We start from the raw sequence: 27,028 nt of genomic DNA, 5'->3' as shown, positions 1-27,028 counted from the left end.
GCTGGTGTTGGTAGGCCCCGGGCTGGTCGGCGGCGGTGGCAGGCGATGAACAGCCAGACGAAGTCCCCGCCGAGCAGGGGTCCTGAGGCGCCATCCAAAATGGCGCTGAAGATGGCGGCGCCCACGGGGCGCACATGGCGGGCGGTGTTAAAGATGGCGGCACCCACGGGCTGCACGTGGTGTGCTGGGAGGAAGATGGCGGCGCCTACGGGCCTCGCGTGGTCTGTGGGGACGGAAATGGCGGCTCCCATGGGTCGCACGTGGGGGGTGCAGGAATGCTGGGCCTAGATACAGCAGCGATCGACCGGGCCTGGCACACAGCAGCGAAACGTCCCTTCTTCCCGCAGGTCTTGCAGATTGCACTCCGTGCCGGGCAGCGCTGCTGGGGGTGTTTGGTCTGCACGTAGAAATAGCATTCTCCCCCCCCCCCCCCCCGGGGTTGGCTGGCTGCCGCGTGGTGCAGGCTTGGGGTGGGCTGGGGGCGGCAGCTGGTGGGGCCCACGATGTCCATGAGGGTGCCGTGCGGTCGGGGGCGTACGACTGTACGTTACGGGAGGCCACCGTTAGCGAGTTCGCGAGCTGCCTGGTCGCCGCGAGGTCGAGCATACCCTCTTCTAATAGGCGCTGGCGGATGTACGCCGACCCCATGTCCGTAACAAAAGCGTCCCTGATTTAAGAGTTCTGTTTTCGACAGCCGAAATTGCCTGGCAATCGCAGTTCCTCGCCAGGATGTGCAGGGCACGCCAAAAATCGTTTAGTGACTCACTGGGGAGTTGCTGCCTCGTGGACAGGAGGTGCCTGGCGTAGAGTTTGTTGATCAGCTGGATATAATGTCCTTTCAGATGCTCCATAGCTTCATTGTAAGTGGGCGCATCCCGGATAAGGTGAAAAATATCGGAGCTCACCCGTGAGTACAGGATCTGGAGCTTCTGTGCGTCCGAGGGTTGTTCAGTCGATGATCTGAGGTAGCTTTCGAAGCAAGCTAGCCAGTGGTCGAAGGCCGACGTGGCTTTGGCTGCTTGAGGGTGCAGCTGTTGGCGATCAGGCTTGATGCATAGTTCCATCGCTGTAATATCTCTGCTTAATAAATTGGTGCACTATCAATTACGACGCGACGAGAGTAGAGAGTAATCAATGCTTTATTAGGCAGAGATGTGTGGCCTCCTGCAGCTGCTACCAGAATGGGAGCAGCTCGGTGTGCACACACATACTCCGCCTACTGGACCGAGCCAGCAGGCAGGGATTTACCCCCATACCTGTAGTACAGGAGCCTTACCGTATTACCTCCAATAACAACTATTATACAATCAGTGGTGACTACCACACCACTTTTATGCCCAAACCGGGCCCATGCAATTTATGCGGCATGGCTGAGTGGCCATTGCCAGAGACCCTCCCAGCTGTGCTCCGGTCCCGACAGGCCAAATTCCCGACAGCGTGGTTCTAACCATGTCTGGATGGTCGGGACTTTCGCGCGGCGGCTCGGACTTAGTCCGTGGCTGCCCTGGTGGGGGCGAGGTTATCTAGTACCGGGGGTGGGGGGGCGCAGGGGTGGCGATCGGGCGGGTTAGATGGAGCAGCGCGGAGCAGATTGTTTGGGCGTTCTTTGTTGGTCCAGGTCCGCCGGCTGAGTCCGCCATGCATGGACTTGGAACCAGAAGTGTGGGGGCCCATATCCGCAGCTAAAGCTGCGAGAAGCACTCCGGGGCCCTGCCAGCTCCCTGCAGGTAGGTGAATACGTCTTAATTTTTTAAAGGAAAATCTGGTGTGAAACACCAGTGTTTTTACGCTGGCGTGGGGACATGACCCCATTTTTGGAGAATCCAGCTCCATGTTTTGTCAAATACTACCTCGTCAGAACTGAAGGAAGGTAGAAATGTGCAAAGCGGTTAGCAGAGTAGCTTCGCACAATTTGCAAGCATAAAACTGAGCTTCTGGTTGCTTGCCATTTTAATTCACCACTTTGCTCTCGCACTCCTGGTTCTGCCCTCAACAGTGCTCCAGTGAAGCTCAAGGCAAGCTCGAGGAACAACACCTATCTGCTGATGAGGCACTTTCCAGTCTTCTGGAATCAACATTGAGTCAGACAATTTCAAACCAGAATTGTCCTCCATTTTGAATCTTGTTTTTCATCTTTTTGCTTTGGGACAGAATTGTGCATTCTGGCATTTACAATCAGTCTGAACTTTGTCTCTTTGCTACAACTGTGACCACTCAATTTTCCTTTTTTTTTCATGACACGGTGGCACTGTGGTTGTTAGCACTGCTGCCTCACAGCACCAGGGACCCAGGTTCAATTCTGAACTTGGGTGACTGTGGAGTTTGCAAATTCTGTGGGGGTTTCCTTCGGGTCCTCTGATTTCCTCCCACAGTGCAAAGGTTAGGTGGATTGGCCATGCTAAAATTGCCTGTAATGTCTAAAGATGTGTAGGGGTTATTGGGGGGTGGGGGGGTGGGTGGGGGTGGGGGGGGGCGTGTGGGGTTGGTGGGGGGGGGGTGTGGGGGGGGTGTGGGGGTGTGGGGGGGGGGGGTGTGGGGGGGTGGGGGGGGGGTGGGGGGGGGGGTGGGGGTGGGGGGGGGGGTGGGGGGGTGGGGGGGGCCTTGGGTACTCAATGGGCCTCCTGCACTGTAGGGATTCTGTGCATCTCTCCCACTCTCCTATCCCAGATATTCCCTTCTATCCCCCTCCCCTATCCATGGCATACAACTGATCACGTTTCTACCCTCCAGTTTTGAAGAAGAATCATATTCAACTCTACATTAACTCCGTTTCTCTGACTCAGATGCTGATTATTTCCAGCACTTCCAGGTTTCAAATCTAAAGGTACACCTTTAAAACAGTATGAACTGTTGATCAGAGAAACAGCCTCCAAATGATATGTGTTCTGTTGAGGCCAATTTGCTTCCAACTATTATTGGTATAGCTGCACCCACCTCCCAAATACAAAGATGTTGATATCAAATGGAGCAAATCTCTGATCTGCCACCATGGATTTGCATATAGCTGAACCATTTAACTTCTGTTGGAGCTTACTGTGCTAAAAACTGGATTTGCATTCCTTATAAATATAACATTAAAAGCACTTTGGAGATTGCCATTGTGGTTTTGTAGGTGAATGCACCATGTGGAATGGCATTGAGTCAGAGAGAATTAACGCCATGTTATCCAGTAGCCCTTGCTGAAAGATAAGGACAAATTCTCTGTGATGCCCGAAATTGAAAAAGCCTGTTGACATGTAATTATTGCTTCAGGATGTAAAAATAGGAGTAGGCCATATGGCACTGAGTGCCTTTTCCACCATTCGGTAAGATCCTAGCTAATCTTCCTCTACTCCAACCTCTTGTTTTGCTTCCACTTGGTATCAAAAAACTATTAGCCCCTGTTTTAAATATGATCAACAATCAAGCATCCACAGCTCTCTGGAATAGAGTCATAACCTATTGAGTGAAGGAATTTCTCCTTATCTCAGTCCTAAATAGCTGATGCTTTACTTGGGTTCCATGGCTTCCAGTTCCAAACCACTGCAGCCAGGGAAATCATCTACCTTGTCAAAAATTTTACATCGTTAAATGTCATCACCTCATTCTTTTAAACTCCAAAGAACATGGGGCTAATCTATTCCATCTCTCCATAGGACAATCCCTCTCATACCATGAATTAGTCGGCTTTGCACTTTCTCCCTGTGTCTGCGTGGATTTCCTCCGGATGCTCCAATCTGGTTTCCTCCCACAGTCCAAAGATGTGCAGGTTAGGTGGATTGGCCATGCTAAATTTCCCCTTATTGGCCAATGGTTAGGTGGGGTTATGGGGATAGGGTGGAGGCATGGGCTTAAGCAGGGTGCTCTTTGAAGGGCCGTTGTAGATTTGATGGGCCAAATGGCCTTGTGCACTGTAAATTTTATGAATGAAGTTATGTTGCATGCATTGACATAGAATTTACCGTGCAGAAGGGGACCATTTGGCCCATCGAGTCTGCACCAGCCCTTGGAAAGAGCACCCCACTTAAGCCCACACTTCCAACCTATCCCCGTTACCCAGTAACCCCACCTAACCTTTTTGGACACTAAGGGCAATTTATCACAGCCAATCCACCTAACCTGCACATCTTTGGACTGTGGGAGGAAACCGGAGTGCTCCATCAGAAAAATATACTCTTCATTGGATAAATCCAAAGCTGTGCACAGTAGTGCAGCTGTCGTCTCACCAAAGGCCTACATTATTTTACTAACACTTTCTTACACTTATACTCTAATTTCTTTGTTTAAAAGCTAACCTCTGATTTGCTTTTGTATTTGCTTGCAGTAGCTGCATGTTAATTTTCTGTGGACCCAGGTTCTTCTGCCAATATTTTGCAGTCTTGCCATTTTTTAAAAATCTGCTTTTCTATATTTCCTACTAAGGTGGATAGCTTCAGATTTACCCTCAATACAAACTTGGCTATTTCACTTTGTAGCTCCTTTATATTCTCCAACTTGACTTGCTTTCCCAGTAGCTTTGCATGCCAGCAAACTTGGATACATCATTTTCTGTCTCTTTTTCTGAGTCATTGATATCGATTATAAATAGCTGAAGTCCAATCAGTGATCCATGTGGTACGCCACGAGTTAAAGCCTACTTACCCAAAAATTGCCCGTTTATTCCTACTTCCTGCTCTAATGAACCCTAATTTTGTGAAATAAACTCTTGAGTGGAACTTGTATTGAATGCATTTTGAAACTAAAGACACTACAATCCACTGGTACTCCTGATCCACCCTGCTACTTGCAACCTCACAGAACACCCAACAGATTTATCAAACACATTTTCCTCACACAAATTCTTGATTATGATACAAAAAAAAAATCAATTTTGCTCTTATGTCATTACTTGCAAAATTGACTGTGAAAATTTATGTTTAATGTTCTCCAAAGCACTACTCTGGTTCAAAATTAACAATAGATAAACTTGTTTTACTGTAAATACACTGTATGGTTTCGCCATTTATAGCACTAGTCCACTAGAGGGAGTATGAAATGGTAAAGTTAGCTGCATCTGATGTGCAGGTTCTGCTGCCCTCGGTACAGCAGAACCGAGTTAATTAACTCAAATTTATCTGAACTGTTATGAGTAGGCAAGGAATTTTACTCAAAAGTCTATTTAGGATAAAAGCTGAGCACAATTTTCCTTTCAAGCATGCATGTTTATTTTCAATTGTCATGCATAATTCCCTAATCCAGAGGCAACTAAATATTTCCCATGTTGCTCAATTTTAAGTGGAAATGCCTCTTGATACTGTAATTACTGACTGCATGCTTTTTCTGCAAGTGACACAACTATGATTCACTAGAAAATAGTCCCCACCTTTAATGTGCTCCAAATCTCCTGGATCATGCCTGAAGCTCATGTTGGTTTTATTGTTCAATGATTATTCTACTATTTAGCCCCAAATACCCTCCAAGGAATTTGTAATATTTAGTGGTTACAAAAGAGGAAATAAGATTTTAATTTATATACCACCATCCACAATCTCATGTCATCCCAAATGATATTGAAAGATCAGCCACAATCTCATTGAATGGCAGAGCAGGTTGGAAGGGGTGAATGACCTATTCCGTATGTTCCTATGATTATCCAAGGAAGTGTCCAAGGAAGTGATTATCCAAGGAAGTGTCCAAGGAAGTGTATGTTTGCATTGACTGTCCACTCCTGACACCTCCATCTTCATCTCTTACAACAAGATTGATAAGTTCATGGACTTTTTTATCACCAGGAATCATCGTCTATTCAACTGTCTATCACTTCCCTGCCCCATCAAATCAAGCTTGCACTCTGGTTCCCCTGCCCTAGCCTTGAACTCACATCTTTTCCTAGTTTCTTCTCGGTTTCCCCTCATGCCCTCTCCAAGCTTGCCTTGTGCATGAGCCCCACCTCTTTCTCCCTTCACTCTATTCCCACCCAACTTCCCTTCCTGGTCCTCAAGTTAGCTGATATTGTGAAATGCATTGTCCTCCATCCACTCTTTCTGCTATCATCACCCTCTCCTCAAAAACTCCCCCATGACCCTTCTGACCTTACAGATCACTGCCTCCATTTCAAACCTCCCAGTCATTTCACGTCTTCAAACCTGCTGTTGCTTCCCAAATTCTTGCCAATCTTTCCTAAAGCTCCCATGATTGAACTTCTTCAATCGAGTTTCCACCCCAGCCCCGGTACTGAAACTACTTTTAATGTGATTGTGACCATGGTAGATTATCCCTTCTTGACCTGAATGCATGATTTTCGTACAGTTGGCTACATGATGATCATCCCAAGTTTCTTCTCTGCTTCCAGCTGGACTAACCCTAGTTTCATTTTTAATTATCTAATAGCCAGAGAATCATCTACAATGACTTTTGTTCCCACTCCCACACCGTTAGCTCTAACTCTGGAGTAGCCCAAGCATCTATCTTTGGCTCCCTTCTGTTCTTTATCTTCATGTTGTCCCCTCAACAATATAATCCCAAAACAACTTCAGGTTCTATATGTATGCAAATGTAATCCAGCTCTACCTTACCATCAGTGCTCTCGATGGCTACTTGTCCAATATCTAGTACTGTATGAGCAGAAAATTCCAATGCTGTCTTGACTGGTTCTAATGTCCTTAAACTTTAGGTCACCCATAACTCTGTTGCCTTAACTTGCATGAAGTCTCATTCATCTACTGTGTGCTCATTGACCTGCAGTGGCTCTCAGTCCAGCAACACCTCCAGTTTAAAAATGTCATCCTGTCTCAAATTCCTGTATAGCTATGTTTCTCCCTATCTGTAATTTCCTCCAACACTCCTTAATTTCTGAGCTCCTCCAGTTCTGGCCTCTTGCAAGTCCCAGGTTTTCTTTACAGCTATGTTTTAGCTGCCTAAGCTATATACTCTGAAATTTCCTTCTCAAACTTCTTCACCTTTTTATCTATTCCTCTTTTAAGACCTTGCTTAAAGCCTGCCTCTTTGATCTAGCATTTTACTCCCTGCTCTTATATCTATCTCTTTGTGCCTCACTAAAAAAAATTTGTTTAACTCTTCTTTGAAATGCCTTGGAATATTTTAGTAGAGTGACGATGCTATGTAAATGCAAGTTGTCCCACTGTTATCGTAAGTTTCATGTGTAAAAAAAACCTCTTCTGTTAGTTTATTCAGCTTTATCTGGCTTTTTTTTAATGCTATTTATTACTTTTTCACTTATTGTGCAATATTCATTTTGTATTCCATGGCCTTAAATTACAAAAAACATACATTTGAATATTTATAAATCGTTCAGAAAAATTGTAGTTTTGTTGGATATGCTTGTTCCGTTTATACAATTTGAATGCAGTCAATAAAAGTTGTGTGTAGTTAATACATGATTTTTAATTTTGTTACTTAATTGCAAATTAAAGTATTTTTTGCTTTTTCATCACAGGACTTTTTTGATGTCCAATTAAAATGATGCAACAAACCACAAAATGGAGACAACCAAAAGTTTGAAGCGTTTATTTATTGGGGGATTGCATCACACTGTTTCTGAAAGCGAAATTAAAGAAAGATTTGGCACATTTGGAGCTGTGACAGATGTGGATATTGTGTTCAAGAAAGACAGCGAAGGTAATATTAATGTTCTAGTTAAGCACTGCACGGTTGTACTTAAGATATACAAGTTTGTTTTATCTAATTGCTGTTCTATCTAATTGCTAAATTTGTAATTGTCTGTAATGCCTCACGCTGTCACCTATCCTGTGCCATTTACATCCTTTTTAAAAATTTACTATTCTCTCCCCAAAAAGCCATAATTCTCAGATGCAAGTTCCACTAAGCAAATACTGGATCTACTTGCTGGAGAAGTTTTTTCTTCTTTCATGGGATGTATGTGTGTGGCTGACAATCCAGTATTCGTTGACCATCCCTAATTACCTTTGTCCTTAAATGTTACAGGTAACTAAATGTCTTTGAATTTAATGGCCCAGATTTTGCAGTTGTGATAAGAGAAACCATCAGGGTTCTCCATCATGTGCGAAACTGGCAGCAACATCTGGCATATCTGCATGTGTGCAGATTAAACCCACAAATCCAGAAGGTGCTGTCAGTGATACTATGCAGCTACGTCTACACGGTCAACAATCTTGAAAAATCACTGGATTTGCGTGAACCTCTCCTTTGCTGTAACATTGCTGTTTAAAACCCCCTGAAAAAGTTATGCCTTGTTAATGAGATGTAGCTGGGTTTTAAATGAAATCCAAAGTCAAAACTACCGAATAACCTTTCTTGCACTGAATAAATTAGTTTAGATTTGCGTAACGTCTACCTTTTCCATTATGATTCCATGTTTTGGGGCGGCGCGGTGGCGTAGTGGTTAGACCTGCTGCCTCACAGCGCCGAGGACCCAGATTCATTCCTGGCCCCGGGTCACTGTCCATGTGGAGTTTGCACATTCTCCCCGTGCCTGTGTGGTTCTCGCCCCCCCCCCTCACCCCACCCCAAAGATGAGCAGAGAAAGTAGATTGGCTGCAATAAATTGCCCTTTACTTGGGGAAAAAAATTGGGTACTCCTAAATTTATTGAAAAAAATGATTCCATGTTTCTTGAAGGTTTATGACATTTCAGCTTCTAACACATATGCCCAACCTTTATTTTGGTCTCTGTAAAACTTTGGATAATCAGCGGGTTTGCTGTCTGTGAAATACTTGGATCTGATTAGTTGCTAACCCTACTTGATGACATCACGTGTTGATCATCAAGAGATCCCTTTACTTGGTGCTAGATTCAAATTAATGTGAAATTTAAATACATCCCACAGAGATTGCCAGATCTTCCTGGTCAACTTTCTTCAAGTTCACCAATGAGTACATCCTCAAATTCTGGGGTATTAGATTTTTTTTTGCTACGAGTCACATCCTCTTAGATTTTCTTTCTTCCCTTTGCCCCCAGCTCTGCTGCATAGACATTGTGCTAACAAAATTCCCAAATTGATAGTTTAGTTGCAAAAGAGACACAAACTCCAGCTTCCTGGTTGACAACATTTACTTCAGTCTTGTATCTATTAGATTTAGCAAAAGAGCACGCATTATAAAATGACCGCCCTTTTTGGAGTTTTTTTTACATGTATCGTATTCTCAAACCTAACTATTCATGATTATAATCTCATTTCCAGGAAATCCCGTGAAGACCTTTGGCTATGTCAATATCAGTGCCTCAGAAACAGAATTAAAACGATGTAAGTATACAATATCATTCAATTTTCTTTAAATATTCTCATACAACATACTGTTCTATTTTAAAAAGGCACTCAATTGCATATAAAATTATTATCTGACAATACATCTGATGGATTCACAGCACGTGGACAAATACTTGTCTCTTGTGCACCAAAGTATCTGTACAGAGTGAGCTGATTGTCTTTCTATACGTTGTTCACATTCACTGAAAAGCATTTAATCAGAAACTAGAAACAAGCTATTCAAATCCTTCGGGAGACCGGACAGGGCAGATTATTTTTGGCAACCGCTCCATCTCCACTGTTACCCATGTTAAGGTGCTCAAACTCGTTAGTTTTTAAATTCTATTTTATGATTCTAGGTATGTCAATCTTGAATAAATCAAAGTGGAAAGGTGAAACACTGCAGATTGAATTTGCCAAAGAATGCTTCTTACATAAGTGAGTGTTAATAGGTAATCTTCTTGCAAATTATTTATTTTTGCTTATTTTTATTATTTCCGCAAAGTTCAAACAATGTTGTATTCTTAATGTTTTGAGAGAATTTATTCTTCAGAACCTTTCTTTTTTTTTAAATTTCTTAGAGTACCCAATTATTATTTTTTTCAATTAAAGGCCAATTTAACTTGGCCAATTCACCTACCCTGCACATCTTTGGGTTGTGGGGGTGAAACCCACGCAGACACGGGGAAAACCCCACATGGACAGATACCCAGGGCCGGGATCGAACTCCGGTCCTCAGCGCCATAGGCAGCAGTGCTAACCACTGTGCCGTCATTCTCCAGAACTTTTCAACCACTTATCTTTTTCAAAGGGTCTAATTTTGTCCAGTTCAATTTGTTTACAGCAATAGAAAATTGATGTGTAGATATATGTTTGTATTATAACTTGATGGGAGATAGCAACCATTTCTGTTCCAGAATTATCCTCCTCACTGTTATTTCTGTTCCAATATTATCCTTCTCACTGCTGAGGAAAACACTTGTTCCAAGTCTATTAGCAACCTGAATAATTGTCAGATTGAATTTAAAATTTTGCAAATTAAAATTCCAATTTTAATTATTAAGTAGGTACTTTAAGTTCTAACTTTTACACTGGATGTTACAGAAAAAAGTCATGCTTTCAAAAGTTACTTCCCAAAGCTTTCTTGGTTCTGCACTCACATAAAATAATAGTTCTGAAATAATGCTGAGAGTAGATGAGGATAGTGTGATGGTTGTGTGGTTGAATTTTCAAAATATGATTGCTAAAGTGTTAGACCCATTAGTAAAATTAAAGCTGATAGAATTAAAGGTAGAAAGGTAGTGTGCATCCAAAATCCAAAGCAGGGAGTAAGGTTGGATGGTTTGTCTTTCAGGCTGGAAATGCTGTACCTTGGTCAGTAGCAGGACCACAGTAGTAAGATCATTGCTCTTCTTGTATATATTAATGTATATTGAGTGTACAGGTCAAAACGTCAAAATTTGCAACCAGCATGAAACCTGCAGTGTAATAAACAATGAGGTGTGCAGTAATAGACTTCAAGAGGACATGGGCAAATTAGCGATCTTGGTAAATACGTGGCAGGTTAAATTTAACACAAGAGAAATGTGGTGATACATTTTGATAGCACGAATGAGGAGAGCAACAATACAAATGAAATGCTACAATTTTAGGTTGGCGTAATAGAGTGACTGGTCTATGCATACATATATTTGAAGATCGCAGGTCAGGCTGAGCAGGCTATTGAAAAGGCATGTTAGACCTTGGCTTTATAAATAGAGGCATAGAATGTAAGAAGGAGAAAGTTGTGCTGAATGCACCTGTAGTATTCTGTCCAATTCTTGTTATGTACTGGACAACTACGTGTGCAGCAAGTGTTGTCAGCTGAGCAGCTCTAGTTTCAGGTGTCCGAGCTGGAGTACCAAAACCACTCTGACATCTGAGGCATAGGGTGGAGGGTGTTCTGACAAACCTGTTGGGAGTGGGTGATGTGGTTGGTGAATCTGTGATAGCGTGAGGGCCGGCACCAGGAGGAGAGCGCAGTGTACATGTGCGGTCTTCGATGATAGAGAATTCTGGACAAGTGGTGTCCCAGATGCAGACAGGAGAGTTCCACAAAATCTGAGTGGGTTCATAAGTTCAGAAGATATAGGAGCAGAATTAGGCCATTTGGCCCATTGAGTCTGCTCTGCCATTCTATCATGGCTGATATGTTCCTCATCTGCTACCTACACTGTTACAGACCAAGAGCTGGATTGCAAAATCAGCCAGAGCATCTCCTCCCTAGAACACGATCTAGGAGCGGGAGTAGGCAATTTTGCCTACTGAGCCTAACACCCTCAATGTAAAGGCTGATCCCATCCTGGCCTCAACTCCACCGTCCTGCCCGTTCTCCATAACCCTTCAACCCATTAAAAATATGTCTAACTCTTCATACGACAAACCCCTCATCTCTGGAATCAATCTAGTGTACCTCCTCTGATCTGCTTCCAATGCCATTACATCTTTCCTCAAATAAGGGGACCAAAACGGTGCACAATACTCCAGGTGCGGTCTTAGCAAGGCCTTGTATAGTTGCAACACTTCCTTACCTTTATACTCTATTCCTTTTGCTATAAATGCCAACATTCCATTTGCTTTCCTTTTTATCTGCTGTATCTGCATGCTCGTTTTCTGTGACTCGTACACCAGGACACCCAGATCCCTCTACATCGGAGCACCCCGAGGTGTCTCCTCATTTAGATAAGTTCACTTTCCATTTTTTCGACCAAAATGCATGACCTCACACTTGATCAAACTGGCATCGCCGTACTGACTATAGAGACCTTCCACCTACAGCTTAATGATGCTCACACAGATAGGGAATGGATGAGAAAGAGAACCAAGCAGGTAATGCAGGAGTCCGTTGAGTGCATCTTGTTCTCTAACGTTATTCAGTTCTGAAGGCTAGTGAGAGTAGTGATTCATCACGGAAGTGCAGCCAAAACCAGGTCCAAAGGATGCAGATTATATCAGTGGTTGCAGAGCATTCTGGAGGAGTAGAGTGAGCAACCTGAGGTCATAATCCATATTACTGCCAATACACAGTTAGAAAGAGGGATGAGGTCCTCCAGGCAGATTTTAAGGATCTAGAAAGGAAACAAGCAAATGAAGTAATCTCTGGTTCATACACGAGAGCAGGGCACTGTGAATGGAGAGAAAAGGGGATAGAGGAGATGGATGTATGGCTGGAGGGATGGTTCAGAAGGAAGATCTTTGGATTCCTGAAACATTGAGATTTGATAGTCATGACTATGAAGGTTATTGATGAAACCGTTTTTGGTAACCGAAGTGTCAATTATAGTAATTGGCAAAAAAATATGTGACATGAGGTGGTGAAAATAATCACACAGCAAGCTATTGTGATCTGGGATACAATGCGTGAATGGTGGTGGAAGCAGATTCAACAACAATCTTCAGAAGAGAATTGGATAAATATTTGGAAGAGGAGACTGTTGTAGGGTAATGTATAAAGTGCAGGATGCGGGATTAGTTCTTCCAAAGAACAATCGCAGGCATGGTGGGTGTATAACCTCTTTTTGTAATGTGTAATTCGTTAATTTATATCACCAGGTATTTCGAAAATAAATCATGATTTAAAGGTTTGCAGTTACTTCAAAACAAATACAAGTTTTATATCAACTCAAGTTTTGCATTACCTGTTGTAGGCTTGCTCAAGAGCGACAGGATGCAGATAAAAATAAGCACAAACCTCAAGTTGACGGCATAGCAAAAGTGGTAGAATCTCTGAAGAAAGCTGGTGTTGAAAACTTCAAGATCAGATCTGCAGTACCAGGAACAGAAGTACCTGAACACACGGCAAGTGATAATTCTTTAATGTAAAACTTAATTTTGCATGAGTTAATTTCTGAAATGTCCTCAACTAAATTGAAATTCAGGCAAAATAGTAGATTATCCAGTGTGATACAGCAATCTGATTTTTAGAGGTGTTAAAAAGCATTGAGCCCATCTTAATAATTATTATTATTGTCACAAGTACGCTTCAATGAAGTTACTGTGAAAAGCCCCTAGTCGCCACATTCTGGCGCCTGTTCGGGGAGGCTGGTATGGGAATTGAACCCGCACTGCTGGCATTGTTCTGCATTACATGCCAGCTGTTTAGCTCACTATACTAAACCAGCCCCTCTTGCCTGCCCTAAAGAGAAAAACATAATTCCACTCACAAGAAACCAGGCAAAAGCTCTTGGAGTTTAAAAACTAGGCCTTTATTACAATAATAATAATCTTTATTGTCACAAGTAGGCAGACATTAACACTGCAATGAAGTTACTGTGAAAAGCCCCTAGTCGCCACATCCCGGCCCCTGTTCAGGTACACGGAGGGAGAATTCAAAATGTTCAATTCACCCAACAGCACATCTCTCGGGACTTGTGGGCGGAAACCGGAACACCAGGAGCAAACCCACGCAGACATGGAAGAACGTGCAGACTCCACAAAGACAGTGACCCAAGCCGGGAATCAAACCTGGGACCCTGGAGCTGTGAAGCACCTGGGATACCCACTGTGCTACTGTACCGCCCACACGCTATAGCAGAGGGATGCCAGAGAGCACAGAATCAAGAATGGCACAGATTTGAGATTCGGTTACAAGAAATTAGCAGATATCAATCATTTGTCACTAGTTATCTATGTCAAATCGTGACTATCGATTAAGGCTCCATCATGCATAGGCTCCATCATGCATAGTGTATGACAATAATTAATCAATCACACCCAAGGTCCATAAATTTCAAACAGTAGCCTTCTCTCACAGCTACAGATTCTTAAAAAGACAGAGCACTGGAAGCTCGCAATCTCTTTAACCAAGATCCTCCATTCTCCTTCATTATAAAAGTTAAATTATTTATTTGATTCATTCATTCTTTTTTTGTTCCATTTAGGCCTATTTCCAACAACTGATTTCATAAGCAACACCTGAATATAGATTGCAATGAATATAGAATTTACAGTGCAGAAGGAGGCCATTCTGCCCATCGAATCTGCACCGGCTCTTGGAAAGAGCATTCCACTTAAGCTCCACCCTATCCCCGTAACTCAGTAACCCCACCTACCCTTTTTTGGACACTAAGGGCAATTTAGCATGGCCAATCCACCTAACCTGCACACCTTTGGTCTGTGGGAGGAAACCGGAGCACCCGGAGGAAACCCACGCAGACACCGGGAGAATGTGCAGACTCAGCACAGACAGTGACCCAAGCCGGGAATCGAACCTGGGACCCTGGCACTGCGAAGCAACGGTGCTAACCACTATGCTACCGTGCTGCCCATAACGCCTACTATATTAAATTCAAATCTCAAACATTCTCACCCAAACACATTACCACCTGCAAAATCTTTTTTCTCTATCTGGGGGCAATTATGATAACACATTCTCTCAGTCATTCCAAATTCCTCTCGAGTATGCTTAAGATTTCTACTTTTAACTGATGTCATTGAGCTCTCATAAATCCACAATTAAACAATATATCAAGTAATTTGGACACTATCATAGACGCAAGTTTCTCGGTGATTTAAAAACAAATCAATTGTCTGCTGAAATAGTTAACTTTTCTGCTCCAATTAAATTTTTAAACCGATTTCAATCTCATTACTTAACCAAATTTGAAAGAAACCTTAACAGTTCATTTTAAACTTGTTATGTACGAAAGGTTCAAATTAGATTGCTGCCAAACCGCAAGCTTATATCTGACATTGACTCAGAACCTAATTCAAAAATAGTTTCACACAAGCTTGTATTTTATTTACAATTTAATTCTTTATTTTATCAATTTTGTCATAGCATTCCCAATCCGCGTTAGCTAATTCTGAGAGGAATCGGTCAGCCGCGGCGACCTGCACCGCAGCAAGGGGAACTGCCGTCCCTAGATATTGCTGAAAACTGCTTGTTTGCGCTTTCCAGCCCTTTTTCACTGCACAAAGTGTTTGTTGGAATTCACCCGTTTTTACATTTTATAAATTGGGATGCTTTTTGGCAAGGAAAAGGGGCAGTCACAAACTTAAGTTCTACCTTTTCGAATTTAGCCTTCCCTGATTCTGACATGTTTCACTATTCCCAGTAAGGAGACTAGACAGTATCTGAACAGTGATAGAAAATCTATAGAAAAAGAAACTCTAGACAATTTGTGCGAATTCCTCGTCACAGGAAACTTCACCAGCACTCTGTAATTCGTTTCCCACGCACCTGCTCAGGAGGAGTTAGGCACTAACTACTCTGGTCCCTCCAATTCCCTAGAGCGGAGCTTCACAATATGTACTTCACTGCCGCTGGTGTCTGCTAGGGAGGAGCTTCACCGAATGTACTTTTCTCCTCCCATCGTCCTAGAGAGGAGCTTCATGGAATGTACTTCGCTCCGTTTGGTGTTTCTAGGAAGGAGGCTCTCTCCTCTCATACACTTCCTTAATCTGGTCTGCTTTACTCTGAGTCCGAGGCCGGATCCATCCAATTGTCAGCTCAGCTACTCGCCAGCATCCAGTCAGGAGTATAATCAAAGATAATACACAACAAACTGAGGTTCATGTCCTTGTGCCTAGTGGGACAACCATCCTCTGCTATCTAACTATTGTGGGGAAAAGTATAGCTATTCAACTTTAGTGTACTTCACTCTTCCACTCACAAGAAACAAAAGACTCTTGAAGTTAAAAACAAGGACTTTATTACAATGCTATAGCAAAGGGCTAGAGGCATTCCAGAGGAACGCCAGAGAGCACCGATTCAAGAATGGCCCAGACAGATATACTTTAAGATTCAGTTAACATACGTTGGCATAAACCAATCATTTATTACTAGTATTCTATGTCCAATAATAATTTACCGATCATACCAAAGGTCCACGTGCTTTTTTAAAATTTAAAGTACTCTATTTTTTTTCCAATTAAGAGGCAATTTAGTATGGCCAAACCACCTACCCTGCACATCTTTGGGTTGTTGGGGTGAAACTCACACGGACACGGGGAGAATATGCAAACTCCACACGGACAGTGACCCGGGGTCGGGATCAAACATGGGTCCTCAGCGCCGTGAGGCAGCAGAGCTAACCATTGCACCACCGTGCCGCTCACCCACATGCTTAATTACACTATCCAATCAGTACTAAGATATATAGCGTCCCCTAATATTTATCACGGCTTCCCATTATTGAGAATGTAGATACCAATCACCAACCCTGTCTCGGTATGATGTTATTTCCTAAGATAAATGGTCTGCTGTAATAACAGTTCTGGATAGCTGCGTTTTCCTCCCCTCCCCAACAGTCTGGCACCGCCGAAAAGATCCACACTGTTCTGTCATATTTGATAAACAACATCTGGCTTACCTTCCTTGGACCCCCATCACCAATGAGATATGTCCTTGGGCATGCTTCTTGTGGGTGACAACTTCAGCTATACAGCTTGTGTGTAATAACCCCTTCGGCATTTATTGGGATAACTAAAGTCTTTTAAAACTAATTTCAGTATAAAGTCTAAAAGTTACACTCTCATACCACAAAAACTAAATGCTAATAAATGTTACCCTGCTTATGTACCAAAAAAGAACTTAATCTCTTTATCCCTCAGGACTGGATTGTGAGCAAATTTGGAAGAGTGTTGCCCATTCTTCATCTGCGACAAAAAGATCAGAAGAAAATATCCTTTTTTTTCAACAAAGGTGGTTGGAGAAAACGCTTAAACGTTGTTTTGCGGCGGGGGGAAGAAACAGAAATTTATTGTGAGATTCTGGAAGTTGGATGTCTTCAAATGGGTTTTCTGTTACATCTATAAACCAAGCACTTAAATTTTGATACTAATTTTTCCCCCTCTTTCCTGCAAAGTGTTCTCTGGTTTTATGTAAAATGTTTCTCTTATCAGTTACACTGGGCTGCTTCCATCAAGAATATGATTGACTGAGGCCAGGTATATATTACCTTGCACAGAGAATTGTATTTATATAGAGCTTTTCATGACCTGGGCGCATCCCCAAATCACTTTTGAATTGTAGTCAGTTTATTCTTCCATGAGATTTAGGCGTTGCTGCCATTAGATGCTCATCCCTAATTGACAAGCCGTTGCATTGAACCTCTTCAGTCCATCAAGATGTACCTGCTGTTTAGAAGGGAGTTCCAGGATTTTGATCCAGTAATGTTGAAGAAACTGCAACAGCGTTCCAAGTCAGGGTGGTTTGGAGGAAAAATTTTCAGGTGTTTCCCATGCATCTGCTGCCCTTGTCCTTCTAAGTTGTAGGGGCTGCGGGTTTAGAAGGTGCTGCTGCAGTAGTGTACACCTCTGCCACTGCATCAATGGTGGAGGAAGTGAACGTTTTAATTGGTGGATGGGTGCCAACCAAGTGGACATCTTTGTCCTGGAAGGAGTAGAGTTTCTTGAGTATTGGAGCTGCACTCATCCAGACATTCCATCATACACCTGACTTGATCTGGATGTACCATATTAACTCTTCTCCAGTCCTGCCAACATCTATTTACCCCAACTTTGTATTGTGACTGGGTGATCACTTTGCAGAACACCTTCAGTCAGTCTGCAAACATGACCCAGACCTTCCTTTACCATCTTGCTCTCATGCCCACGTTTCCATTGTTGGCCCGCTGCAATGTTCCAGTGAAGCCCAACACAAACTGGAGCAACTGCACCTCATCTTTCAATTAGGTACTATACAGCCTTCTGGACTTAATATTGAGTTCAACAGCTTCAGACCATGACCTTCCTCCTTCATTTCAATCTTTTAAATCCATTTTTTACCCCAAGCCCAATTCCTGAAATCTTTGGTCCTTTGGAGCCCAATAATTACAGCCACCAGGGTTGTAAGTTGAAACACAAATACTGTTTATTTTAAACAAGATTAATAGTGAAAAAGGCAGCAGATACAATTGGGCAAATATTAATAAGAACCTAACTCCGACTGTGACATGCCACCTCCCACCCTTTTTACATATATATATATGTATGTATGTATGTATACACACACACACATACACATGGTCCTTGCAGGCTTTCTCTACAGTAAGCTTGAGAGTCCTTGTTTTGCTCTATTTTCCTCGAGACCAGAGACCTTGTTTAATCAGATTTTGCTTTCAGTTTGTGGCCTGCTTTCAGGCCCTGTTTTCAGGAACCCAACCCCACGAGAAGGAGTGTTAGTTGGATCTTTTTCTGAATAGGCTTATCAGCAGCTCTCTGGAGAGATTTGAGCTGGGTCTTTCACCGCCGCTGCGAGAATCAAAAGTGAAACTAAAATGGAACTTTGTGGTTCTGTAAAAATATTCCAGAGGGATAATATCCTATTACTGTGCAGAACACAGCCCTTTGAGTCAATTCATTGGCCACCAGCCAAATCCGTCAAACCAAGTCCCAGCTAATCTCTGTCATGGGTGCCAGACCACAATTTAAATCAGCACAGCCTTCTGGATCCTTCCATTTGAGTTAAAGGCACAGGCTGCTGCTTTCTTCTGCTTGAATTTAAATGGCAGACTACCTTAAAGATAAAAGTCCACAAATCATCCATGGATCAAAAAGCGATGGTGAAAATAAAAGAAAGGGAAAATAAGGGATTAAACTGGGAATAAACAAGAACAAACAGAAAGTACCCTTGCACTCGGTAGGACTCCAAATAATGGAGAGTTTTGCCTCTGATTCCCTCTGATTTCAATTTTGTCAAGACTCCTTGGTGCTACACTCAATCAAATGCTATCTTGATGTCAAGCAAGCCTCACCTCCCCTCTTGATTGAGCTCTTTTGACAGTTCGGGCCTCGGCTGTAATGAGGTCAGAAGTTGATTAGCACCGGTGGAACCCGGACTTGAATATTAGTGAACAGGTTATTACTCTGTAAAAGCTGTTTGATAGCATCATCGACAACACCTTTCATAACTTTGATGGTCGACTGGAGCCTGATAGTGACAATATTAATTTCTTTACCCGTCAGTTTGGCCTCAATAAAACTAGAGATGGATTTGTAGGTATAGTATTATTTATTTTTAAACAACTTGCAAGTCTGACTCGCTTCATAATGAGCCTCAGAACACACAAGCTGTGTCTTCTGAAACCCTAGGAACCGAGTGAGGTTGGAGACAAAGAGATCTCTGCAAATACATTCAAATGGCATCAAGTTTCACATACAAGATTCCCATAGGTCATCCTATATCCCTCCTGACCTGCCATACATAATGATTGGCTCACTTCGCATTCCTTAACCCTGGGCCTCTTGTTACCCATCATCCTTTTCCCATCCTCCACCAGACACCCCTCCCCCCTTCCTTGCCATGCTTTCTGAAATCCTTTGTCTGTGAGCTCACTACTATTAGACTGATCACATTACTGTAACTAATATTTGAACTAACTATTTTATATCACATTCGTTTGTTCAATTCCTCAATAGGGCAATAATAGGCTGGGTTGGATTTGTCCTGCCTTCTGAAGTGCACATCCCTTTTCCACATTGTCGAGTGGATGCCAGTGTTGTAGTTGTATTGGAATAGCTTGGCTAGGGTTGCAGATAGTTCTGGTCTTCAGTGCTGTTGTTAAATTGTTGTCAGGGGCCATAGCCTTTGCAGTATCCAGTGCCTTTAGCCAGTTCTTGATATCACAAGGAGTGAATTTAATTGGCTGAAGATTGGCATCTCTAATGCTGGAAACTTAAGGAGGTGTGCCCAAAGATCAGGAGCGTGGGACTGAAGTCCAAACAAAACCAAAGTAAAAGTTTTTTCAGGAAACTAAAAAGAGGTGCAGCCTATAACCATTAATATATGCATGGTCCACGGACTCCACCAGGCTGCAGCAAACACCCAAATTATGGATAGCCAGGTCCCACAAACATGAATTAGGTGATCTATTTTTTATATTATTGGCTGAGAGATAAACATGGGTCAGAGAACTGAAACAAGCTCCATGCTCTTGTACAAAGTCATTCCATGCAACTTTTTATGCCCACTTGAGAAGACAGGTCAGCTTCAGTCTAAAAGTGTGGTGAAGTCGCTATTGTCCCACATGACCTTAGACTACTTTCCCCTTTGAAGGGGAGAGTGGACTGGTGGTGATTTAACCTGAGGATCACCACACCTCAGGCGAGGGGCAAGATTGAGAAAACGGGGCCTTCATGAATAACCTCAGCCAGTACTGGAATTGAACTCACGCAGCTGGTTCACTCCACATCGCAAACCAACTCTCTAGCCAAGTGAGCTAAACCAGCCCCCTCAAGTTTCAGTGTAACATTTCCCTGAAAAATGGCATCTCTGATAATACTGTACTGGAGTTTCAGCCTAAATTGTGCTCAAGTCACTAGAGTGGGACTTGAGCACAAAATCATCTGACTAAGAGGTGCAAGTGATATAATTTCAGCCACAGTTAACACCATTAAGTGCAGTTCTAAGAAATAAGTGTATTTTCCTGCCCTCAAGACGTCATGGATGTTATAATACTTTTGAAAATGAAAAGAACTGAAGCAATTGCAAAAGCAAAATACTGCCGATGCTGGAATCTGTAGTAAAACAGAAAATACTAGAAATGCACAGTTAGTCGGGCAACATCTCTGGAAGGAAAAAGAGTTCAATTTTCAGAGCCATGACCCTTTATCAGAACTGATGAAGAGTTATTGATCTGAATTTTTAATTCTATTTCTCTTTCCAAATGCTGCTTGACCTCCTGAGTATTTCCAGCATTGTCTGAATAAATTATACATCATTATTTTGTGGTGTTTATTATATTGGTTTAATTATAAAATTCTGCTGGACTTTTCTTAACTAATTTCACATATTAAAGTATGATCCGTCAAAATATTGTCATAACATCAAGAAGCTTGATCATCTGTCAAATTGGGAAATCAAAACCCCAGTGGCCAACTTGACATGGTATCTTGAAGAACAAGATGATGAAATGAGTAAGAAAAGACGAGGGGACTTCCCTGCTCCCACACAGCCTGTTAAGAGAAAGAAGCTACTTGTCAACAAATACAATATGGAGAATTCCAGTGATTCTGACAGCAATTCCGAACAAAATGAAATGTCTTCAACCCCAGTTGAACATAATGACAAAAGAACATCTAATAAGGTTGAATTGATCAGTGCGACAAGGAACAAGTTTACTTTGTCCAAATCTACTTGTGCAGATTCAATGAATCAAAACTTTGGCAGACAAGCAACTGTTGCCTCGAGCAAAAGCAATACTTGGTCTAAAGCTCAAGTGGCATATTCTGACTCTGAAGAACTGGAATTGATTATTGCAAAAGACAAAAGTAAAATTAAAGAGCTTAGTCAGACAGATGAAAAACCAAAAGACATGCCTTTAGAGGTGGTTGGTGAAGATTATGTTTTAAAACATCAAATTCATTGGGCAATAAATGACTCTGACAATGGTAGTGAATCTGATTCTGCTGATACTGATGAAATTATCTCTACGCGAATGATTCCACACAGAAGTTTGTCAAAGATAAAATCTAGTAGAAAACCAGATTCTGAGAACTCTGAGACTGAAGGTGATCCTGAGAAAGAGGAGTCTGAATCTAATGGTAAAAACAGTGATGAAGAGTCAGATGAGAGTTCTGAATCTGATTTGGATTCTGATTATGAAGAAATGATAAGTAATTGCTACCGGATAGACTTGTCACTAACTGATCTTGAACAGCTGGCAGGTAATTCTTCCAAACCTAAGGATGAAGACAGCAAATCGGAAGAAGAATGTGAATTAGACTTTCCTAAAAGTAACTTGTCACAGTCTCTTGCAGTGAACCAATTGGCATCCTCTTCAGGTGCAAATATTTCGCAGAGCATCCCTGTTTTGAAGAAAAATATACATGATAGCATGGTATCAGCTATTCAGGATGAGGACAGCGATGACTATGAACTGCCACCAAAGAAACAGCTGATTAATCCACCACCTTTTAAAGGCACGCAGTGCCTCTTCAAGGTAAAGGAAGCAAATAACAAAGGAGATGAAATAATTAGTGATCAATTACTTTTGAAAATGAAGAGGAAGGTGGATGAAGAACCATGCAGTGATTCTCTAACCACATCTGGTGACATAAAACAGAAAGTTGATGGAACCAACAATCTGCTATCCTCCGATTCTGATAATGATGTGAAGAGTAGTTGCAGACCTCCACCATTTAAAGGAACAATGTCTCTTCAATTTAACACATCCACCATGGACACTCCTAGCTACAGGCGTCACCTTCGTATATCTGAAAGTAAAGAAGAAAAGTTGAAATCTGGAAAGCACAAATTGTATAAGGCTGTATTACTAAATGGAGATAAAAGCAGTGATTACGAAGACTCCGATGAAGAGGTAAAAGCTGTGAAACAAAGAATGGTACATATAAAGCCAAACAACTCTGCGAAGATTGAACCCTCCGCTTTACTTGTTGCTGAAAGTAACCATGTGAAGGAAAAGAGAGAATGTAAAGCTGGAAGAGTTGAGAAGTGTTTGATTAAAAATGAATCCGACATTTCCCTCCGCATTGACAATACTGCTTGTAGTGTGGCTGCAGAAGATCATCAAAATTTGGCTAAACATTTAGTGGACAACCAGAAAAGACTGGCTGCATTACACAAGAGACAGAAAGAGACAGAAATGCAGAAGAAACTCATTCAGGGAGCCCTCTCCAATTTGGTAAGTTAGAATTCAATTGTTTCTTTAATAATTTAAAAACATTGATTTTGTACAGTCTACTAATTATTATTTTCTCCTTTAAATTGTTTGTTTCAGCAGCCTAGAATAACTTTTTATTGTTGATTATTTAACTGATGTAAATTCATCATTTTGGTCATTCCAGTAATTTCCTGCATACATACAGCAGAGACTATATTTTTGAACATAGTTTTTAAAATTTGCACAAGGTGCGATTTCTCCCATACATTTTACTATATATTCATAACCATACAAAATGTCAATATTGCACAAAGTAATGCAAATATCCAAGCAGCAGAACAATATTTTCTTCATAATAAAGCCGTAAACTTGTGTCACATACGAGTTAGGTATGTATTCTTCCCCTCCAATTCCCCATGCACTTGTTATTCGATCTTAGGCAGACCATTTGGAAAGGCATCAGGCAGCTTGAAAGGAAACATTTGGAAAGGCATCAGGCAGCTTGAAAGGAAACATTTGGAAAGGCATCAGGCAGCTTGGAAGGAAACAAGTTCACAGATCAATAGGTTTATTGGTCTGTTGCCTGCCTGTCATCATTAGTCCACCTCTGAAACATTCTAAAATGACACAAAGATCACCATTAGGGTAGAAAACGGCAGAATGCTTCTTTGTAATTGGCATTTTTAAAATTCATCTAAAATGTAAATTTCATTGTCTTAATTTGATAATTAAAATTGGTGCCTACTACTTCAGTGACCCAGTGGGTCTTTTATGGGGTAATTTAAAAGAGAACAGGATGAATTCATTGCCTTCAATGAAGTCACAGGGCTGCCTTTTTAAACAAAAGTCTGATACGACAATCTTGCGAAAATCAGTTCTCGAGTCTTAAGATATATTCTTTTTTTTTTCTATTCTTTATTTCTATAAATTTCGGGGGCGGGATTCTCTGACGCCGGGTTGGAGAATCGCCGGGTGCGATTCATGCGACGACACCCCAACACTGGTCCGCCGATTCTCCGGTGACCAGAGAATTGGCGTCGGTGCGGTGCCGGTCGGGGGGCGCTCTATGTGCCCCCCCCCCCCCCCCCCCGGCGATTCTCCGTGCGGGTTGGGCCGAGTGGCCGCCGTGATAGGCTGAGTCTCGCCGGCGCTGTTTACGTGTGGTCTTATCTGGCGGGACCTCGGCGTCCATCCTGCGGGGGGCGGCCTAGTGGGGGACGAGGGGGGATCCGACCCCCGGGGGGGGCTCAAACGTGGCCTGGCCCGTGATCGGCGCCTACCGATCGTCGGGCCGGCTTCTCCTGGTGGGCGCCATGTTGCGTCGGGGGCGCATGCGCGAGTTCACACCGGCCGCAACACGCATGCGCAGACCTGCGGCGCCCGTTTAACACCGGTATCGGCAGATGAAGCTGCTTGAGTCGCTCCAGTGCCGTGCTGGCCCCCCCCCCCCCCCAGGGCTCAGGATCGCTGCTCGTGGGGGCCTGTTGACGCCGTCGTAAAACGCAACGGCGTTTACGACGGCGTCAACACTTAGTCTCAGGATCAGAGAATCCCACCCAGGGTACCCAATTAATTATTTTCCAATTATGGGGCAATTTAGCGTGGCGAGCCCCACGCAGACACTGGGAGAATGTGCAAACTCCACACGGACAGTGACCCAGAGCCGGGATCGAACCTGGGACCTCGGCACCGTGAGGCAGCAATGCTAACCACTGCGCCACCGTGCTGCCTGAGTCTTAAGATATATTCAATATCAAACATATTAACCTAGAGGATTGTGAGCTGCAAGAGGTCCATTTAACTAGTTGACTTGGTAATTTGGTGCAGAGTGGGAGAAGGCACTTTTTCCCTACTGTTTTGTTCTCCCTCTTTCTTCTGGCCTGTAACTTTTAATCTGCAGGGAGAGAACCAGAGAGCATCTGAGACCCTCAGAAGGTAAGTAAGGGATTTTTATTTATTTTTATTTTTATTAACTTTTCAAATTGTGTGGGGCGGGGGGGGGGGGGGGGCAGGGGGGGAACTGAAGTGACATCACAGAAAAGCTGTGACCTTGATTGGCTGTTTGGGAATCTACACTATATTAAAAAAATTAAGCATTGTTAAACTAATTAAACATAATTACTTATTACTTAATTATAATTTAGAGGGGTATCTAAGCCAGAGATCGGAGAGTACTGTATTTAGCTTTCACATTTATAGTAGAAATCTAGTGCAAGTGGCTGATTTAGCACAGTGGGCTAAATCGCTGGCTTGTAATACAGAACAATGCCAGCGGGTTCAATTCTTGTACCAGCCTCCCTGAACAGGCGCCGGAATGTGGCGACTAGGGGCTTTTCACAGTAACTTCATTGAAGTCTACTTGTGACAATAAGTGATTATTATTATTATATAGTTAACAGTAACTTTTTAAAAAACTTTTAAATTTAATTTACTAATTAATTGACGCAATGTCAGTTAGAGGGGTGCAGTGCTCTGACTGAGAGATGTGGCAGGTCCGGGAGGCTTCCAGCGTCCCGGATGGCTTCATCTGCAGAAAGTGCACCCAACTGGAGCTCCTCACAGACTGCATGGTTCGGTTGGAGCAGCAGTTGGATGCACTTAGGAGCATGCAGGTGGCAAAAAGCGTCATAGATCGCAGTTATATAAATGTGGTCACACCCAAGGTGCAGGCAGAGAAGTGGGTGACCACCAGAAAGGGCAGGAAGTCAGTGCAGGAATCCCCTGTGGTTGTCCCCCTCTCGAACAGGTATACCCCTTTGGATACTGTCAGGGGGCGATAGCCTATCGGGGGAAAACAGCAGCAGCCAGAGCAGTGGCACCATGGCTGGCTCTGATGTTCATAAGGGAGGGTCAAAGCGCAGCAGAGCAATAGTCATCGGGGACTCTATAGTCAGGGGGCACACATAGGCGCTTCTGTGGACGTGAAAGAGACTCCAGGATGGTATGTGCCTCCCTGGTGCCAGGGTCCAGGATGTCTCCGAACGGGTAGAGAGCATCCTGAAGGGGGAGGGCAAACAGGCAGAGGTTGTTTTACATATTGGTACTAACGACATAGGCAGGAAGGGGCATGAGGTCCTGCAGCAGGAGTTCAGGGAGCTAGGCAGAAAGTTAAAAGACAGGACCTCTAGGGTTGTAATCTCAGGATTACTCCCTGTGTCACATGCCAGTGAGGCTAGAAATAGGAAGATAGAGCAGCTAAACACGTGGCTAAACAGCTGGTGTAGGAGGGAGGGCTTCCGTTATCTGGACCACTGGGAGCTCTTCAGGGGCAGGTGTGACCTGTATAAGAAGGACGGGTTGCATCTAAACTGGAGAGGCATAAATATCATGGCCACAAGGTTTGCTAGTGTCACACTGGAGGGTTTAAACTAGTATGGCAGAGGGGTGGGTACCGGAGCAATAGGTCAGAAGGTGAGAGCATTGAGGGAGAACTAGGGAATAGGGCCAGTATGGCTCTGAGGCAGAGCAGACAGGGAGAAGTTGCTGAACACAGCGGGTCTGGTGGCCTGAAGTGCATATGTTTTAATGCAAGAAGTATTACGGGTAAGGCAGATGAACCTAGAGCTTGGATTAGTACTTGGAATATGATGTTGCCATTACAGAGACCTGGTTGAGGGAAGGACAGGATTGGCAGCTAAACGTTCCAGGATTAAGAAGTTTCAGGCGGGATAGAGGGGGATGTAAAAGGGGTGGCGGAGTTGCGCTACTGGTTCGGGAGAATATCACAGCTGTACTACGGGAGGACACCTCAGAGGGCAGTGAGGCTATATGGGTAGAGATCAGGAATAAGAAGGGTGCAATCACAATGTTGGGGGTTTACTACAGGCCTCCCAACAGCCAGCGGGTGATAGAGGAGAAGATAGGTAGACAGATTTTGGAAAAGAGTAAAAACAACAGGGTTGTTGTGATGGGAGACTTCAGCTTCCCCAATATTGACTGGGACTCACTTCGTGCCAGGGGCTTAGACGGGGCAGAGTTTGTAAGGAGAATTTGGAGGGCTTCTTAAAACAATATGTAGACAGTTCAACTAGGGAAGGGGCTGTACTGGACCTGCTATTGGGTAATGAACCCAGCCAGGTGGTAGAAAATTCAGTAGGGGAGCATTTCGGGAACAGTGACCACAATTCAGTAAGTTTTAAAGTGCTGGTGGACAAGGATAAGAGTGGTCCTAGGGTGAATGTGCTAAATTGGGGGAAGGCTAATTATAACAATATTAGGC

At 43.1% G+C, this 27,028-nt stretch overlaps 1 protein-coding gene across 2 annotated transcripts in view; it reads left to right on the top strand.

Annotated features, from left to right (window-relative positions):
• nol8 (nucleolar protein 8) overlaps positions 1-27,028 on the top strand; it is a 95,226-nt gene that overhangs the window by 3,897 nt on the left and 64,301 nt on the right. For both annotated transcript variants that reach the window (XM_072472639.1, XM_072472638.1), the window contains exons 2-7: positions 7,415-7,596; positions 9,140-9,202; positions 9,565-9,643; positions 12,892-13,042; positions 16,799-16,871; positions 20,981-22,830. In XM_072472639.1, coding sequence (XP_072328740.1) covers positions 7,458-7,596; positions 9,140-9,202; positions 9,565-9,643; positions 12,892-13,042; positions 16,799-16,871; positions 20,981-22,830 — 2,355 coding nt within the window. In that variant the 5' untranslated portion in view covers positions 7,415-7,457. The remainder of the gene's footprint in view (positions 1-7,414; positions 7,597-9,139; positions 9,203-9,564; positions 9,644-12,891; positions 13,043-16,798; positions 16,872-20,980; positions 22,831-27,028) is intronic.

The sequence above is a fragment of the Scyliorhinus torazame genome, chromosome 13 (genome assembly GCF_047496885.1).
Source record: "Scyliorhinus torazame isolate Kashiwa2021f chromosome 13, sScyTor2.1, whole genome shotgun sequence".
Taxonomy (NCBI): domain Eukaryota; kingdom Metazoa; phylum Chordata; class Chondrichthyes; order Carcharhiniformes; family Scyliorhinidae; genus Scyliorhinus; species Scyliorhinus torazame.
This window is presented reverse-complemented; position numbering and strand designations above follow the sequence as displayed.